The 18,548-nt window shown below is 42.0% G+C and overlaps 2 protein-coding genes and 1 long non-coding RNA gene across 9 annotated transcripts in view; 2 read left to right on the plus strand and 1 right to left on the minus strand.

Moving 5' to 3' along the window:
• Positions 1–1,353, plus strand: part of CEP83 (centrosomal protein 83) — a 135,852-nt gene extending 134,499 nt beyond the window's left edge. For all 5 annotated transcript variants that reach the window (XM_070409573.1, XM_070409575.1, XM_070409576.1 and 2 more), the window contains one exon: positions 1,191–1,353. In XM_070409573.1, the coding sequence (XP_070265674.1) occupies positions 1,191–1,295 (105 nt within the window). In that variant the 3' untranslated portion in view covers positions 1,296–1,353. The remainder of the gene's footprint in view (positions 1–1,190) is intronic.
• Positions 1–18,548, minus strand: part of PLXNC1 (plexin C1) — a 183,925-nt gene that overhangs the window by 16,658 nt on the left and 148,719 nt on the right. For 2 of the 3 annotated variants that reach the window (XM_070409571.1, XM_070409570.1), the window contains exons 24-31: positions 15,053–15,107; positions 13,122–13,153; positions 12,922–13,029; positions 11,666–11,829; positions 9,228–9,375; positions 6,474–6,614; positions 6,306–6,380; positions 2,717–5,135 (exon numbers count right to left, since the gene is read on the minus strand). In XM_070409571.1, coding sequence (XP_070265672.1) covers positions 5,031–5,135; positions 6,306–6,380; positions 6,474–6,614; positions 9,228–9,375; positions 11,666–11,829; positions 12,922–13,029; positions 13,122–13,153; positions 15,053–15,107 — 828 coding nt within the window. In that variant the 3' untranslated portion in view covers positions 2,717–5,030. Of the gene's footprint in view, positions 1–2,716; positions 5,136–6,305; positions 6,381–6,473; positions 6,615–9,227; positions 9,376–11,665; positions 11,830–12,921; positions 13,030–13,121; positions 13,154–15,052; positions 15,108–18,548 lie in introns of those variants that run through there. The other variant, XM_070409572.1, reaches the window with a different exon arrangement.
• LOC139006843 (uncharacterized) lies at positions 5,144–10,809 on the plus strand. Its single transcript, XR_011470801.1, has 3 exons — positions 5,144–5,465; positions 6,571–6,789; positions 9,171–10,809. It is a non-coding gene; the product is annotated as an uncharacterized lncRNA (long non-coding RNA).

Here is an 18,548-nt window from a genome sequence, read left to right on the forward strand (position 1 = left end):
AAATGACTTTCCTAAGGTCATAGCTAATAACTGACAGAGTTATGTCACTATTGCAAAACCTGGGCTAATTCACACTATACTAGGTCCTCGAGATACTGAAGTTATCAAATTATTTGGATGATTTTCAGAAGATGAATTAATAATTAATTACATTTTATAATGCTATAAAGTTTTAGTTATAGAATTGAATCTCAGACCAAGAGCTTTGTTTATAATAAACTAGAGGCCCAGTGCATGAATTCATGCATGGGTGGGGTCTGGCTGGCCCGCCCTGATCAGGCCCCATCAGGCCGGGCTGGCAGGGGGGAGGGGACGCAGGAGGTTGGCAGGCCAGCCCACCCCCTGGTTGAACTCCCAGTGAAACTCCTGGTCAAGGGGACAATTTGCATATTAGCCTTTTATTATATAGGACTAGAGACCTGGTACATGAAATTCATGCAGCTCCTGGCCTGATCCCCCTAACTGCCTAACTGTGTTCCCCTCCTGGCCTGATCCCCCTAACTGTCTAACTGTGCTCTCCTCCGGGCCTGATCCCCCTAACTGCCTATCTGCTCTCCCCTCCTGGCCTGACTGCCCTAACTGCCTATCTGCTCTCCCCTCCTGGCCTGACTGCCCTAACTGCCTATCTGCTCTCCCCTCCTGGCCTGACTGCCCTAACTGCCTATCTGCTCTCCCCTCCTGGCCTGATCCCCCTAACTGCCTATCTGCTCTCCCTTCCTCTCTGCACCTTTTGGACCCCTGGTGCAGGTATGCTGAGAGCTCTCCACCTCGGCCCTGCCCCCGTCCTGATTGGTTGTTACATGACGGCATCCCGGCCAATTTGCATATTAGTATAGATTGCTATTAAACTCCAGTCTTATTAGAATGTTGTCCTATAAGTACATCTAGACCCTGCATGAGTATTTTCTAATTAACTCCCTGGCGAATTTTATACCTAGAGGAGGACAGATTTGTGGTTTTGCTTTATAGCCAGAGCTTGAGGCAGGAGAGATGCCTTGTCAGACTAGTCAATAGTCTGGCCCATGCTGCTGTGTTCTTAGATGGCTAAAATGGCCATCCTTGCTCTGTCATATGTGCAGGCCTGAACAAAAGAGGACTGAGGCTGCTGCCCAAGTTAGTTTTCCACCAATTTTTCTAAGTCTCTTTTTCTGAGCCTTTTCTGTATTTTTTCTTTTTTCTGTGCTTTTAAGGAGGAACAACATCAAAGGGAACTCTCTCTACTTCGTAAAAGACTAGAAGAACTAGAAACAACACAAAGAAAACAACTAGAGGAACTTGGATCACCTGGGGAATGATGTTTTTGGAGGAAAGGGATGAAATCAGTGACCCAATAAAGCTTGAAGTTTTAACATATGTGGCATTTAGATACTTTATTACTGTTTGCCAAAACCCTTGAATTTGCCTCAAGAAAAGGTACCAGCTACATGCTGTCGTGCATGTAAGTCGGGATTTTAGGGTTATACTAAAGACAAGTGAAACATTAAAACAGCTTTAGAGATACTTAGAGTATTTATTGAAAATCTTTTGAGAATGGTATAAATAAATGGAGCTAATTTAATTGAAGAATCAAATTTTTAAAATATTTTATTAATTTTACTTAGTTGAATTTTGGGGGCATGTTGCCTAAAATATGCCCATGTTGAATTTCTTCTTCTTCATCTTTGAGATGTTTGGCAATAACAGGGTCAGTAAACATTTTCTGGTTTACTATATATGAGTTATAAACCTCTAGTTCTTGAAAAAAGATGACAGTTTTAAAGTCAGCGTAAATAATACAACTTAAAGATATCTAAATATAAAACACTACCTTTTTAAAAATCTGTGTGCACATAATTTTTTAAAGAGCTTAATAAATATTTTTTTCTATCTAGCTGTACTGTCTTTTGTTGGATTTTTTTCAACCATACAGTGTGTATTTAGCAATATAGATCATATTGATTTTGACTTCTGAGATAGAATTAATAGAAAATAATAAGGTTCAAATAATTAAATACTGTGGCTTTATAAAACAAGGGCCATTCATTGTAAAACTTGACCCCAGTGGAGTCCCTTTAGGCAGCGGTTCTCAACCTGTGAGTCGCGACCATCGGAAAACACATATAGCATATCAGATGTTTACATTACGATTCATAACAGTAGCAAAATTACAGTTATGAAGTAGCAACGAAAATAATTTTATGGTTGGGGGTCACCACAACATGAGGAACTGTATTAAAGGGTCGCGGCATTAGGAAAGTTGAGAACCACAGCTTTAGAGGTATCATTGGTATTTAACTTCACCTCCCACTGTGTTGGATCTAACCAAATTACTATAAATGTTTTATTTCTGTGCATCCCTAAGTATGCCATCATTTGCTTTTTGTAACATCATCCTTTAAAGGAATTCTGCTGGAATAACTTTACATCAACAAGGTAAAACTCAAGTCTGCCAAACCAAGTGAAATGTCCATTACCCAGAAGGCTTCATGATCAAGAGTTTTAAGTTGATAGTGGAGGCCAGCAATGTAATTGAGCAGCCCTTAGCATCATTTAGAAGATATGAGATTTACTTACTACATAATACAGCTACTTATTCACATAGAGTATATGGTGACATCTTGTTCCTGAAAAGTAAATGATTTCCCTGGATCCACTTTGTATAATAATTTTAAAAATCTATTATAACTAGAAAACTTGAAGGAAAAAAGACAAGAACAATCCATATTTACATCAAAATGTTTATTTTTGGATATAGACATTTAAAACATTCATCTCCAAGAACAGCTTCAATCAGGTATACAATAAGAAATAGACTCTAAATCCCTATTACGGAAAAGGTAACAATTTTTAAGTGCTGCTGTAGACACTAGTGTTAGGAAAAAAAAGTTTATAAATGGTTTTGCACCAAAAAAAATAGTCAAAGAAACTTAAAATTATAAATTGTTTGCAGTTTGTTTCTCTGTTGCTGTTTAATGTAGATCCAGTTACTGATTGTCTCCAGCACATGTCTAATTTGGCCATTTACTGCATTTGGCTAATGGGACCCAAAAATGTGATCTAGATAGTGCTTTTCACTGGAGGATTGACAAACACGCTACATATATTAGTGAATCTTCACGCCACCTCAGTGAGGTAGGATAGAAATATTATACAGAAATTGAGGCACAAAGAGGTAAGTGACTTGCCCAAAGTTCCCAGCAGCAGTTCCTGGAAGCGGAGGTGAGTCTCCACACAGGACTCGCACCACAGAGCTGGACAGGGACATCCTCATGGAGCTTTCACTAAGTAGTCAGAGAAAGCTGTAGCTGTTCCTTTGAGTTTCCTTAGCATTTCTGTACCCTAAAGAAGGGGAAGTCTTTTGGGCAACTCTCCTACCGTTGGCTCTCAACTCTCCTGCTACTGTTCTCTTACAGACGCTTTCACATCAAGACTGTAGCAGCCTTAGATAGGGGCCAGACCTCTCACCTTAATACTTGTAAGTAACCTATTTGGTAGTTTTTTGAGGTGTGTCCATTGAACAGACAATGGTGAAAAGCGACGGATTGGGAAGGTACCTGTCAGGGCAATAACTGCTTATTTTCTCTGACCAGTTTGTTGAGTTGTCACCTCTGACTCTTTACCAGATATTGAGGAGCAAGGTAAATTGCATTTATCTAAGACAAATTCACAGTTAATCCTGATATCCCATACAGTGTTGGCAAGTGATTTTAAGGAATGTGTGATCAATGTTGTATTTGCTAAGTGAAGAAATGCCTTTCCTCAGTCTGGGAAGTGGAGCACCAAGGGTAGAAGGTGCCCCAAGGAAAGTCTGAGAGTTGCCAATTACACTTTCCTTCTGACTGACTAGGAGGAAAACACAGTGGTATTAAAATTGGTCATAAGCAGCAAAAATTCAGGAATAGAAATCATCAATAAAAAGACTACAGTGTAAACTGGATAGGAATTCTTTAAAAAGAAAGGCATGGATAAAATGAATATTTTTAATTCTTTCTCTTGTGAGGAATACTTTCAAAAAGTACATAGACTAAGATACCAAGTTTTATACTAATATTTTTCAGGCCTTGGGCCTCAAATATATATATATTCATATATAATACTCCAGTGTGAACAGCAATTTCATGAAATGTAAAATGTGTCTTCTCTTTTTTTTTTTGAATCACACACAAGTATTTATAACCACAGGGTTCACTAGAACTCTAAAGCAAGGAGACACTAGGATAGAACTGTAGGATTAGGGGAGTGAGTTACTCTTCCACAGATCTGATCGAAGTTAACTAATGATTTTTCTTAAACATCCAACATGTCCACCATCAAATACATTTAGTTTGCAAAAAATAAAATGAGACAAAGTGTCTGGGTAAAATGCTGTTGCATTTCCATGAAGCCTGTTGCTCCTTGCTTTAGAGTCCCTTAGTGAAATGGAGGCGAGGTGGATGGAGTGACCACTGAAAAACACAGCCCTTTCAACAATGTTGCAACACTGTTAGTTTTTGGTTTAAAAACACACACGCACACACACTCACAAATGCTAAGTGTACACACTACCAAATTCTGCAGCCAGCTTTTCCAAGAACTACTGGGGAAAGTTTCAATGCTGCGAACCTTCCAGGTTGCCCTAACACCTCCACCTTGTTTCCAATGTACTCCTTTCACATTCTGTTTTGATCACTGGCAGCGTCCCTTTTCTGCAGAGCTGCAGTGTAGTCACAAGTGGTACATAACTAGCTTTCAAACAGAACCACTTGTATCATTGTGCTTAAGTGGAGACTGTAGTTACAATACTGACACTTGCTTACTGGCCCGTATTCTCTGTAAACAAGGAGGCTGTTTGCAACAACCACTTCAGCTCTATTTACAGAAGGGTTCCCTGTACACACACAGGCACAATAGTTGGTATGCTTTCTAAAAGCTGTGCATGTGCCTTGGTCTCTTACAGACAGTGCTCAGAGTGGAACCTATGTGCAAACTTAAAAAATTAACGACACAGAGTAGCTCAAGCAGCCATTTTGCTCCCAGGTCGTCTGAAGAACTTTGCCAGATTAAGCCAGTGCTCACATCCACTTGCATTTCTTCTTTTCATCAAATAAGACTTTTACATGCAAGAGTTGTTTCTGAGCTTCTTCCAGCCCTCGTTCTCTTTCTAGTTTATTTAGAATCTGTTGACAATTAGAACAGTTATTTTAGATATTGTGGTTTTATCATTACAATTCTGGTTTCTTTTTCTTTGTGCATTCCTGATGCTGAGTGGTAAAATCTGTATGAAGCAGATGCCGACATTTTCTTCGATCATTTACATACTCACTTTGCAAGTTGTTTTGCTAAGTCATTATCACAGGATCAACAATACTTGGGCTTAAAATAGAAACTGGAAAGAAATACCAACTGTTTGCTTACAAATATGGGGCCAGACCTCCAAGGCCCTGTTTTATGCATTATGTCACAGCCATTCCAAGCACAGCAAGCATTTCTGGGCAGCCAACATGCAGGCAAGTATTTCTTCTTAAATGCAGCAGGCAGGGGCATCCTGGTTAGAGATGACTCTTTCCCTTCCCTCCCCTCCCATCCTGGGCAATCTAGTCCCTCTCCCATTCTCTCCCCTCCCGCCCCTCCCCAGTGTTTCCCTTCTAACCCCTGGCCCCTGGAAAGAGGGATGCTTATCATGTTTAAGGAACTCATTGCCTCTACCCTACCTTAGCTCTTCACTTGATCTTCAAGTAGCAAATGGACTTGGTGAGCTATTCTCACCATTGACATGGATAGCCTGTCCCAGCATGACTGAGTGGGGGGAATCAGGGAAGGGGGAATTAACATATATTTGGAAACAACACATCTGATGACTGTGTGAATTCCCAAAAAAAAAAAAAAAAAAATTCAGATTAAGGAGAATTAATCAAGGATAATGGTTTATTGAAATAGCTACTTAAGTTAGAAATTGTCATACTTCCATTTAACCATTGAACACAGAATTTAGGCAATTTGACAAGCTTAGCTTTCATTTTAGCAGTTTACAATCAAGCATAAGCTGGCCCCATTTAATAGGACCACTACTTACTCATCAGAGTTAACGTTAATTTGAGTCAATGTGGCTGTCGGCCCCATAAACTCATGGAAGTTCAGGCTGGTCCGAAGGTGGGCCATAAAGCTACGGGGCAGCAGCCATGTGCAGGGTCTGGCGAGGAGCCAGGATCCCCCATGAGACACGCCCCCTGGCCTCCCGTTTTTGCCATTTGGGATGCCAGAGCTGTCCTGAGACCTGTCGAAGCTTCAGAACCAAATCCTGGGGACTGATTCAGATCAATATTTTAAAATGTCATTTAAAATCTTACCTCATCAAAATATTTTACGATGTATTTGTAGATTTCTGTCAAGGCCACTTCTTCATTAAATTCATTTTCATGTTTCTTAAAGAAAGAAAGGCTTGTTGAGAGATTCTGATATGACTTAAAAAAAAAAAAAAAGTAACCAAATGTTTTAATTCTACTTTCCAACAATACCTTAGATTCCTGAGTTAAGAATTCTTCCATTTCTGAAGGTGACAATGGAGGCAAATCCCTGATTGCTTTGTAATAAGATTTTACTTCCTCTTTGTAGGTTGGGATATCCTTGGCATAGAGAAGTTTATTAGTTGGTGCTTCCTAAAAAAAAAAAAAAAAATACGAAGAAAACAATGATCACCCCAAGAGTGAAAACCGTGGGGAATTTATGACAGTAACGCAGCTGACCCTCCACACTGCTACTGCCTGGCCACGTGTCCCTGCACAGGTCCTCCTCAGTGTTGCTGAATGACTGACTGCTATCCAGATAGTTCTGGTGAGTCACTATTATTTTCAGGCAGATTAAATGCTAATATATTCTGCCTTCCTCTCATAAAGGAACTAAAATTATTATTTTTGCATGATTTGAGTTACTGTAACAATGGAACTTATTTCAATCATACTTCATTACTAATGGCTGTAAAAAGCCTGAATTAAAACATTTGCTCTCCTCGTCACCCACCAGGGAATTTTGGCATTTATAAAAGATCTGATTGTAGGTCTGATTGAGCCCTTTATATAACCATGAAAGTGGTAAGTAGCTGGCAGTGGTGGATTTTTTTTCTGCTTGTCCTGTTTATTTTAATAGTCTATCAGTGTCCTCAGGGAAGCAAGCGGTCATTAGTATTGGTGGATCTGATATCTGATTTTGCAAAAGTTCCTTGGCAATTTGAGTGTTTTTATGTAATTATAACTGATAATGTTAAAAAATAAGCGATTTTATTTTAAAAGTCAATATTTTTCACAAAATTTTAAAAAATTCTACTCAAGGAAGATAGATGAGTTACTAACAGGGCCAATGCCGCAGCACATTTAAAAATGTGTCAATGGCTTGAATCACTCTGAAGGATGCCTACACAGAGATGTGTTTCACTTGTCAAGTTTAAGTAGAATCCACAATCATGCAATTATTCACTAAAGATTTAGCTGGGCAGGCACTCTGGGCAGGCACTGAGTATACAAAGGTGAAGAAGACTGGAACCTGCTCTTTAGAAGCTTACAGTCCAGTTGGGAAGACAAACTGACACAGTGTTTACTATGCCAGTAACCAGTAGCAGGTGGACAGTAAAGAAAAAGACTGCAGAATTGGGCAAATCAGGGATCATAATAACTTTGTGTGATGTTAGGCAAGACTTGTCACTTCTCAAAACATCAATTTCCTCATCTATAAAATGAGGGTACTATCAACTACCTTATGTGGGTCTTATGAGGATTCATTGAAATATACCAAGAACATAGTAAGTAATGGATAAACCAAGCTAATTTTTACTTTAAAAAAATAAGCACTTAAGTGTCTTTCAGTGTGTTTTATGCTAAAAAGAACTTTATTGGTCAAGTGAAGAAAGTGTGGGAACTACATCAGGACAAAGTTTACAAAGTAGGTATATTCAGACTGATCGGAGTCTCCTATAGTTTCTGGTACACGTTAAGAAATCATGTTGAAAGAAAGAAATGTTTGTGAGTGAATGAATAAGTAAGATTTTACTTAGACAGGTATGAGACAGGAAAGAGATGAGCAAAGGGATGTGAAAACAAGTTCATGTTAAACCTGGGAAAAGTAAAAACTGTAGAATAGATGGTATATGGAATGTACAAGAAAATGATGAGACCAGAAAGAGACTTGAGGCCCAATCAGGAGGGGCTGTGGTAGATAATGGAAGATATCTACACATTTCTTTACATAAGAGACTGACAAGATGAGATTTGTGTTCTGGAAAAATAACCTGAGATGGAAAAGCTGGGGAGATGAGATGGACAGCAGGGCAAGGACACCAGTGAGGAGGCAATTATCCCAGTGGAGAGGGGTTGAAGGGATGGGGCAGAGGGATGAGACAAAAGGGATAGATACTGTAGAGACCGAGTGAATAGAAGCCATCTGGGGATAGGGTGGGGAGAAGGAACCACTTTCTGAGGGAGAAAGGAGGAGTCGAAGATAATGCCGAGGATTCTACCTTGAGAGACCAGGCAGCGTTAGGAAAACAAAAGTAAACACAGGTCTGTTTCACAAAAATAGGATGATGGTGAGTTTAGACGTAGAGTAGGATCTGAAGCACCTGTGACGCATCGATCCCGGCACTCTGAAAGGCCTTCTACCCGAGACCCACTGCTCAGCTCTAAAGATTTTCTCAAATCCATCAGGTACAGGACCCGCTCAGTTTAATATGCTGAGTGCTTGAATGGGACCAAAACATCGCTTTCAAAGTTTGCTCTGTATTTTTATCTTTCTTTGCTTTCTTAGGGCTTTTGCTCAGCAAAGAAAACCACAGTAAAAACAATATTGATGTTTTGACAATAAACAGACAAACTGATGATGTTAGAGATCTTGGGTAAGGTTTTCTTCCCCACACACAAGTTGTTATATTCAAGTAGACTCTTTTTAGGTATATTCACATGGAATTCATATGGGCCAATTTCAGTAGTTTCATACTTTGGATTTATAGCTTATTAGTGTCTGCAGAATGTTTTATACTTTGTGGTAAAGAGTTCTGCAGTAGGGTTGGGATAATAATCAACTATTTTGATTTTCACTTAGAAAAACTAGATTAAAATGGAAATAAATGAGACAGATTTTTAAAGAAATTTTCAGTGACACTGTTGACTATTTCTTTTTAGCTGATGTAATTTAGACCAATTCTTTATTATTTGAATATTTTCAAGAAAGAGTGCTTCAGACTCATGGGAGTACATACAAGGCATACTGAAGCTGGGCCTCACCTTCCCGAGTTGCTGCTCTGTGAGAGAAAACGCGTCCATGAATGCCTGGGCGATCACTGACAGACAGCCATCTATGTGCGGCGTCTTCTTAATGTCAAAAACGAACTGGGGGTTCTTCAGGATGTTGACCCAAAAGCGAAGAGGAAGGCTGTTCCGAGAGAGATTTCTTTTCAAAAACTGCCATCCCTATGACTGGGGTACTCTGTTCCCCAGTTTGTAGAGGGGCGGGTTTGTCCCTGTTATTGAAGGATGCAAGTCTGCTTCGCTGAGAACAAGAAAGGGCTAAACTGACAGAGCTCCTGAGGGAGGGCTGGTGGAGGAGTCTGAGGTGTTATTGACAAGACACATTGTCTCCAGACAGCCCTAGGTTATGTCAGATGGTGAGGGCCAAGGAGAACATCTCAGCGGATCTCCAGAACTGACCTCCCCCCACCCACAGTGTTACACCCTGGCCTAAGGCACATCTCTCACCCCGGTTATCACCTCCTGGCTCCTGACGGCTAATTCTCTCAATCAGCTCATGACCCTCCCCATCCTCCTCCAGATAAAAGCCTGGACCCTCACCTCCTGCTCATCTCACTCATTCTCACCCACTGGCCTCCTCACTGCTCTTCATGCACACCAGGCCAGCTTGTGCCTGAGGACTTTGCCTTTTGTTGTCTGTCTTCCTGAAACTGTTTTGTCCCAGATAGTTTCATGGTTTATGCCCTCGCTTCTTCAAAGGCCTGACTCACATGTCATCATCTCTGTGGGGCTCCTGACCTCCCCTCTCCCCACCACCGTCCTGTTACTCTCTGTCCTCTTTCCCACTTTGTCTGCTGCACCAATCACCTTCTAATATACTGCATCTTACCTATTTGATTTATTGTCTATCTCTACCTATTAGAATGCAAGCTCTGTGAGAACATGGACTTCTGTCTGTTTACCTCATTTCTATATCTCCAGCACCTAACAGTTGTTGGTGCATAGCAGGCACTCAAATAATATGAACTTGAGGAACATTCAAAGTCCTTTCATTGTCTACTTCGCAGCTCTGGCCTAGCTAGTTACCTCTGGGATATGGCTACTGGGCCTTTTAATAGCTTTACTGTCCTGAGACTGAAGCATGGTAATCTCTATTTTGTAAAACTGCTGTTTGAAACTGCTATTTGAAATTCTCTGCTATTTTTAAGTAGTCCCTTGTTCTGTTATTCAACTCTGTCATTTTTAGACGGTCTCTTATTCTGTAAAATAACTTTGTTTTTTAGCTTAAAGAATAGAAAAGATAAACTTAACTGTCTGAACTTGCAAGCTAGCCATCTAATGTAAGGGGCTGATACGCTGATACTGATAATATTCTCATGCCAGGTGTTTGTTAGATATGATGTACTCAAGGTTACAAGTTGTCTGTATAGATATGATATGTACTCAAGGTTACAAGTTATCTGCAAAAGTAATATACACAAAGACCTGAAAAGATATAAAAAGAGAATGCTTCCTTTATTTGCTCAGAATTTGACAGAGATATTCTGCTCTGAGCCCACATGTAATAAAGACTCCTAACTAATTGGCTTGTTAAGGTGTCTTGTATCTAGCTCGCTGATTTACGATATAACAAGACCACCCCTGCTCAATGCCACAATCTCCCCAGGGAAATGCTAGCCAGCAGCACCCAGGCCTCCTGTGGGAGTAGCAGGGCCTGGGAATAAGGCTGGAACACAGGAAGGGAGGGAACCAGAGTAGGGTTGGGATAGACCCAGATTAAATGGGAGAAGATCTGAATTCCGGAACCTTAGCTTTTAGTACTCATTTTAAATGGCCTGGTGAACCTTAATGCCTTGAACTTGCCCGGAGGAGCTGGGTCACATCGTAAACATGTATTTCAAATAGAGGTGATGAGCTATGTTTCTCTACCGAGGAGAAATGTAGAATAAATCTGGATGCCTTGCCTTAGCTTAAGGTAAAATGTTAAAAAAACAAAATAAAACACAATCCTTTGGCTAATTCTCATGGTATCTGAGTACTGCATTTGATTAAATAAAAGCAGAAATTTCTCTATAGAATTGGAGTATAGACAGACAGCTTGGAAACTGCAAAATGATGAATTCTCTGAGGGATAAATAAGAGTTCTCTAATGGAAAACTATGATAAAACCACAAAATATTTTTTCATCTTTTGCCGGTCAAGCTAAACTTGTTTTAACATTCCAAACAAAGGCTCTTTTCATTCATTAAAGATAACAGAGTTTGTTTATTTTATCCTGAAGAATAGGAGGCTCTATATAGGAATGTTTTTGTTTATTGTTTAAAATAGTCACAGCAAAAAACTGCTTGGCCGTGACAGCCTACCAAGCCAAGGCTCTGCTGCAGGGCTACCGGGTCCTCTGTGCTACCACGCCCTCCTCTCAGTCAGATCCTGCCCCGGGGCTTGCATAGTCAGCAATCAATATCTGTTCTCACCTGTTTGTTTTCCAAATATGTACGACATCAGGATCGGTGATTTTCTTGTTTTCAGCCTGGGCGTCCAAAAAGTCAAAAAAGTACTTTATAGCAAACGGGGCTCTGCTGTTAGGTAAACTCCAAATGCTTCTAAAAAGTTTTTCCAGCACAGAGTGGATTGCCACCTAAAAGATACAGAACATCGGCTTAGGAGGTAAAACAAACAGGGTAGTGGTTCTGCAAACACAGTGGAAAATGAAATCCAAGCTCAGAGAAACTGATGTGCAAACGGGCTGAAGAGAAGCCGATGGGGCCAGCACCCGCAGTCCGCGATGGTTTAGATTTGGTTCGGAAGCCTCTTGCTGATAACAGTATTGTTTAGTCGGGAGGAAGGATACTGGGAACCTCTAGCAGTAGAAATGCCCGTTGTAGGGCTGTGTACATGAACCGAGAAGCCACGGATGTCTGGCTTTTATTGGTTACGCTCAGCCTGGAAACACTCAAGTTGCTCTGTTCCCAGAATCTTTCCTGTTGCATATATTTCTATCATGGAGCTTCATTGTGTGCTTTCCGAAGCATCTGAGTGTTTTATAAAAACCCAATAGGCAGAGCTCTGTGGGGCAGATGAGGTAAAGAGGCGCTGGCTGTTCTCTACCCACTAAAGAAGCCCCCTCAGCCCCAGCAGGAGACAGGGCCAGGTGTGGGTAACCGCATATATGTTGCCAGTCATTTCAGAAAAAAGGGATCACCCCAGACTTCCGTTAATCCCACTAAAAGCCAGATAAAGTAAAATTTGCTCCCAATTTGGTATTCTACTTACGTTTACAAGTAACACTTTTATATGTGAACAGAATTCTTAATTTTAAAAGGAAAAATAATCGGTAAGATTTACTGGGTCTGTAGTCACGGACTCCCCCACCCCTTCATTTTATTTGCAATTCAAAGAGGGAGTTTTATTGCTCATCCCTAATAACAAACAAAAAGGAGTAATTATGCTGTCAACCTAAAAAACAATAGTGAACTGTGGCTAAAGGGACTGGGAACAATATTAAATCCCTGATTGAAGATGTTACAGGAGAAATTTGTAAAATGCTGTTATCTTTGCAGTTTATAAAAAAGAAGAAGGGGGTAAGAAGTGTTTACAATTTAAACTTTCATTTTGCGTTGCTAGAAGGCACCAGAGATTTGTAACGTTTTCACACTTCAGTGGAAATTAAATCAAACATATTATACACCCCGAGGTGGCCGGAAAATGTGCTCCCTGGCAGTGCGTGTACCTTGGTCGACAGCAGCTTTGTCAGATACATTTCTTTTACTTTGAACTTGTGCTTCCCTCGATGTCTCTTTCCTTGCACGTCCTGGAATGCTTCCGAATCTGGTAAAATCTAAAGGGAGACAGAGCAGAAGCGTCACCCAAAGAGACCAGTCTTGCTGTGAAAGCATCGGATTCGGCAGGGAGCACGGAGGTGAAACTCACCAAGTGGCAGTGGTCATCCGAGTATTCCACATCTGAACGCCGAGGGAGAGAAAACAGCCCGTTAACACCAGAACCTCGGGCTCACTGGCCTCCTCACAAAATGCCCGTGTGCGCTCTGCAGAGTGTCCTTGAGCTCGTCATAGCTACATTTCCCCTTGCTGTGTCTTAGGACCTTCAGAACAGATTGGGCCAGGGACTGGAGGGGAAGCAGGTTCCCTGTCCCTGGAAGTGTGGAAACTGGCCGAGATCACTTGCGATCATTCTCAACTACACCCAGGGGCTACAAGGCACCTGGCAATGAATAAGACAGATCGAGTTCCCGCCCTAATGGAATTTACATCCTAGCCAAGGAGAGAATTTCATGTACTAATTACACAATTATTTAATTACAATTGTGATAAGGATTGTGAAGAAGAATTATATGCCAAGAAAGTATGTAACAAGGGCCTGACCTGGTCTGGGAGGTTTCCCTGAGGAAGGGAACCGATATGGAGCTGAACCTAAATGTACGGATAGAGTTAGCCAGGCAAATGGAGAAGAGGGACAGGTGCAAAGGTTGTAAGGTGAGAAGGTACGTTCAGATCCTAGCAGGGCAGTTAGTGTAGCTCACAGAGCAAGCGGGAGAGGGCAATCTTGTAAGAAATGCGGCTTTAAGGGGTGGTAAAAGGAGGGGAAAGAAGGGCTGGCCTTTTGTTTTGAAGATTAGAGGGACTGGCTGCGCTGCTGTTGCCTCTCTGCCAGGCTGCAGGCTCTGGAAATAGGTGCTGGGTCCTCAGGGCTGGGTTGACAGAGGGGTGATGAAAGGGCAGAGGGGCAGGGGTGCTGAGGGATTAAAATAATGGCTCTCAGCTGGACTGGGTAGGAGGAGGAAGCAGATCCCCAAATAACAAGCTCTGCAAAAAGGCACAATCTGGAGTGTGAGACACAACCCTTCACTCTGCAGCACAAGCACACCGATGCCCCCGCCAGCCAGAATGAGGCCACCTGTGCAAGAGGCTCCTCTCGCTCGGCCTGAGGGAATGCTGGATGGTGTCCTAAGGCTACCAAACTGTCCTGTCCATTTCCCCGGGAGCCCCGAGTTTCCTGTGTGACCTGGCCAGTGCTACGCCCAGCAGGCTACTAGACCTCCACCTGTGAGAGCAGCCGGCAGGCCAGCCCAGCACCTGAGGGCTGAGGACTGACTGACCGGCTGGAACTGGACCCCGCAGCTTTCTTAAGGCACCTGTCAGTGTTCTCTGCCCGAGGCTAGCAGGGGGCAGAAGAGAGTTTAGAGCAGTGGTTCTCAACCTTCCTAATGCTGCGACCCTTTAATACAGTTCCTCATGTTGTGGTGACCCCCAACCATAAAATTATTTTCGTTGCTACTTCATAACTGTAATTTTGCTACTGTTATGAATCGTAATGTAAATATCTGATATGCAGGATGTATTTTCATTATTACAAATTGAACATAATTAAAGCATAGTGATTACTCACAAAAACAATATGTAATTATATATGTGTTTTCCGATGGTCTTAGGCGACCCCTGTGAAAGGGTCATTCGACCCCCAAAGGGGTTGCAGCCCACAGGTTGAGAACCGCTGGTTTGGAGAGTGGCCTAGTGGCTCTTGCATAAAAGCTGCCCCTTTAGTTTGCCTCTTCTCCACTTTCTGGGAATTTTGCAAACGCTATCGCCAGCCATCCTGCTGAGGAGCTGGCAGGACGCTTCAAAGGCTGCCTCTGCCCGAGGTTAGTGCTGGGCGTCCTGCTAACCACTGTTTACAGGGTCCTGTCCTCCTCGTAGGGCTCACATGCTCAGGGCGAGAAACAGAAATGGCTGTTCTCTGCTTCCAGGGAATTAAGTGGCAAGAGCTCAGCCTCCCCTCTGGGCCACACACGTCTGATACTCTACAGCCAAGTGAGAACAAAAGATTGACATTATGTTGGTTACCTGAAGTAAAATTTGCTATCTTCTTAAAGACTTTTATAGTGGATCCATTTGATATCTGAAAGCAAAGATAAAAAAATATATGAGTTTTCAAAATTTAATGTATTTCTCAAGTTCACCCAGCAATTAGATGGCTGGCTGGATTTTATAGTCTCACTTAGTAAATCAAATACTTATGAAGAATTCCTCTGTTCTGGGCACTGTGCCGGAAGATGGAGCTAAATGATGAGCAAGACACTGTCCTCAAGGAGCTCCCAGTCCTGGAAAGGAGACAGACAAGGCAAGGAGAGGCAGGGAGGCCACTGCCGGAAGGGGGAGCCCAGGTGCCGCGGGACCCACGGGAGGCGGCTGGCCTGGGAGAGGGAAGAAGCTGGGTTCCTACTGTATTAATGAATGCTGAGCCAGGTTTTCACAAACTGGCATATAAAGCCCGAGCCTACCCTGCGATAGAGCAGTTTCCCACCTAGGTATACACCCAGCAGAAATCAGTACCTATCCTGACAGAAAACTTTTTGTAATTACTACATACTGGAAACAACCCAAATATCATCAACAAAATGAGTAAATACTTTGGGGTACAACAGAATATTATAAAACAATGAAAATAAGCAAATTAGCCCTGGCTGGGTGGCTGAGTTGGTCAGAACGCAGTCAGGACGCACACAAGAATGAACCAATGAATGCATACCGTAAATAAGTGGACCAATAGAGCAATGTTTCTCTCTCTCTCTCAAATCAATAAATACATTTCTAAAAATTAAAAATATTAAAGAAAGTGAGCACATTACTGCCACATGCCGCAGGGATGGCCGCACAGTGATCCTGAGCAAAGGAAGCCCAACACAAAGAATGCAGACTGGGTGATTTCATTCACAGAAAGCTGAATGAAACAACTCTGAGGTCACAAGTTCAGAGAAGAGAGCGGGTGGTGATTGGGAGGGCCGGGGCTTCTGAGGGACAGTAATGTCCAATTTCCTGACTTGAGTGGTAGTTATGGGAGGAGCTAGCGATAACTCATCAGCAGTGCACTTATGATTTGTTCTCTTTTGTGTAGGTGTCACACACACACACACACACACACACATTATATATGTATGCGTATACATGTATATACAGACAGTCCTTGGGTTACGTTGGACTCGATGTACATCGTTTTGTAGTTACGTCACCATCTCCCATTTATTTATAAAAAAAAAGTTCTGTCATTTCAACATATGTACATATGTGCTTTATGTTTTTTATTATTTATTTACCACAAGTAAAGGTCAAGAATTGTTATCTTTCTTTTAAATTTTTTTTTTTTTTTACTGTTTCACTTTGTTATTGCTGTGTATGTGCTCCATGTAAGTGACGTAGGTGCTTATGTAGGTGGGTTCCGACTTAGGGCGAAAATTGCGTTACACCGTAGGAACAGATCTCTGACGTAACCTGAGGACCTACTGTACATATACACACACATTTTATAGATATATGTATATATTTGTATATACATATATAAACATACACACACATCCTATATAATAAAGAGCTAATATGCTAATTAGACCTGATGGCGGAACGACCTTCCAGAATGACCTTCTGGAATGACCAGTGGGCAGGGGGTGGGGCTGCAGGGCCACGAGGCAGCCGGGGCTGCAAGGGCCAAGCCCCTTGCACAAATTTTGTGCACTGGGCCTCTAGTTTTATATATATGTGTATATATGTACATACGTGTACACACACACACACACACACACACATACACATATATATACACACACATTTTATATACTTTTGGATAATCTTCACCTGAGAATATTTTCCCATTGATTTTGAGAGAGAGTGAAAGGGAAGGGGTGAGACAGTGAGAGAAACATGGATGTGAGAGAGGCACATTGACTGCTTGCCTCCCGTAAGCTCTCCGACCAAGGCACAGGGATCCAGACTGCAACTAAGGTACCTGCCCTTGACAGGAATGGCACCCTCAACCCTTGAGTCTGGAGGCCAATGCTCTAACCACTGAGCACCGGCTAGGACAAGTGTCTCCTATTTTAAAAGGAAGCTTGTAAAACCATAAAAATTGCATACACTTTTAAATAAAAAGTTTTAAATTTAACTCTTACTTACAGAAAAGTACCTAACATTCACTAATATAAAAGTATACAACTCATTGAATGTTCACTCAAGTATAAACCTGTGTAACCAGCACCCACATCAAGATATAAAATTATATTTCAAGGCTCTGAGAAGTACCTGCATTTCCCTTCCCAGGCAATAAAGATCCCTTCCTTTTCTGACTTCCATCATTATTGATTAGTTGTATCTGTTCTTGAACTTCATATAAATGGAGTCATTCAGTATATATTTGTGTGTCTAGCTTCTGAGGGTCAATATTAAGGTCTGTGATGTTTACCCAAGTTGTTGCAGCTACCAGCAGTTTGTCCTTTTTAAAAATCACTGTGTATTATTCCATTGTGTGAATATACTATAAAAAAAATTGCCGTACAATAAAAGAAAAGGGGTAGTGACACATGCTACAACATGAATGAATCTCAAAAACATTATGCTAAGTGCAAGGAGACAGTCACAGAAGACCATGGGAGTGCGATCCCATTTATACAAAGCATCCAGAATAGGCAAATTTCTATAGACAGAAAGTAGATTACTAATTGCCTAACACAGGGGGAGTGCCTGCTAACGAGTTCAAGGTTTCCTTTTGGGGTGATGAAAATGTTCTAAAATTAGATTGTGGTAATGATTATACAACTCTGTAAATGTACCAAAACCCATTGAACTGTACGCCTTAAAAAGGTGAGCTTTATGGTATATAAATGTTATCTCAGTAGAGCTGTTATAAAATTGCTACAGATTTAAAAGGTGCATGTTTGACAAGCAAATGGTTTTACTCCATTCACACGCAATTGCAGTGCTGTGTGCAGCCTGTTTTGGAGATAAAGAGGCGCTCCTCACCCGGGGCCCTTTGGGACTGGGGAACCCAGAGCCTGATGGCTTCTAGTGTACCCCTCCCACCCGGCCCCGGGACCTGGATGCTCAGAGGCAGAGGCGGCCTCCATCCTTGGGAGGAGCAAACTGCTCAGAGGGGCGGAGGGGCTGCTCCACAAAACAGAAGAGGCAGATGGGGTCACAGCAATCCTCACCTTCAGCTGGGGACTGTGGAGGGGAATCCACCCTGTCCTTTCTGAGCATCCTTAGCTAAGTGCTTCCCCCTCTGCCCTAAAGCTCTAAGGCTGTTTTGATTCTAACACTAATTTGGACCTGGCCTTCCCCAGTTTGGAAAAAAGTAGAAACTTAGGATTTCTCATCCGGCCTGCTACATGTTGGTTATCAGCATGTACAACCCTGCTTAGCAAGCACAGGGGATGAAGGCCTAATCTTCAGGTTGCACCCACAGAGGCAGGAACTCCGAGGGAGCCAGCCCTGGAGAGGCCCCAGAGCACAGCTGTCCAGCCAGCTGTGTCCCGCCAGCCGCTAACGCTAGGCCAGCGGCCCCAATGGCTGG

The sequence above is a fragment of the Myotis yumanensis genome, unplaced genomic scaffold (genome assembly GCF_028538775.1).
Source record: "Myotis yumanensis isolate MYYU_CA2020_CCGP unplaced genomic scaffold, mMyoYum1.0.hap1 SCAF_3, whole genome shotgun sequence".
Lineage (NCBI taxonomy): Eukaryota > Metazoa > Chordata > Mammalia > Chiroptera > Vespertilionidae > Myotis > Myotis yumanensis.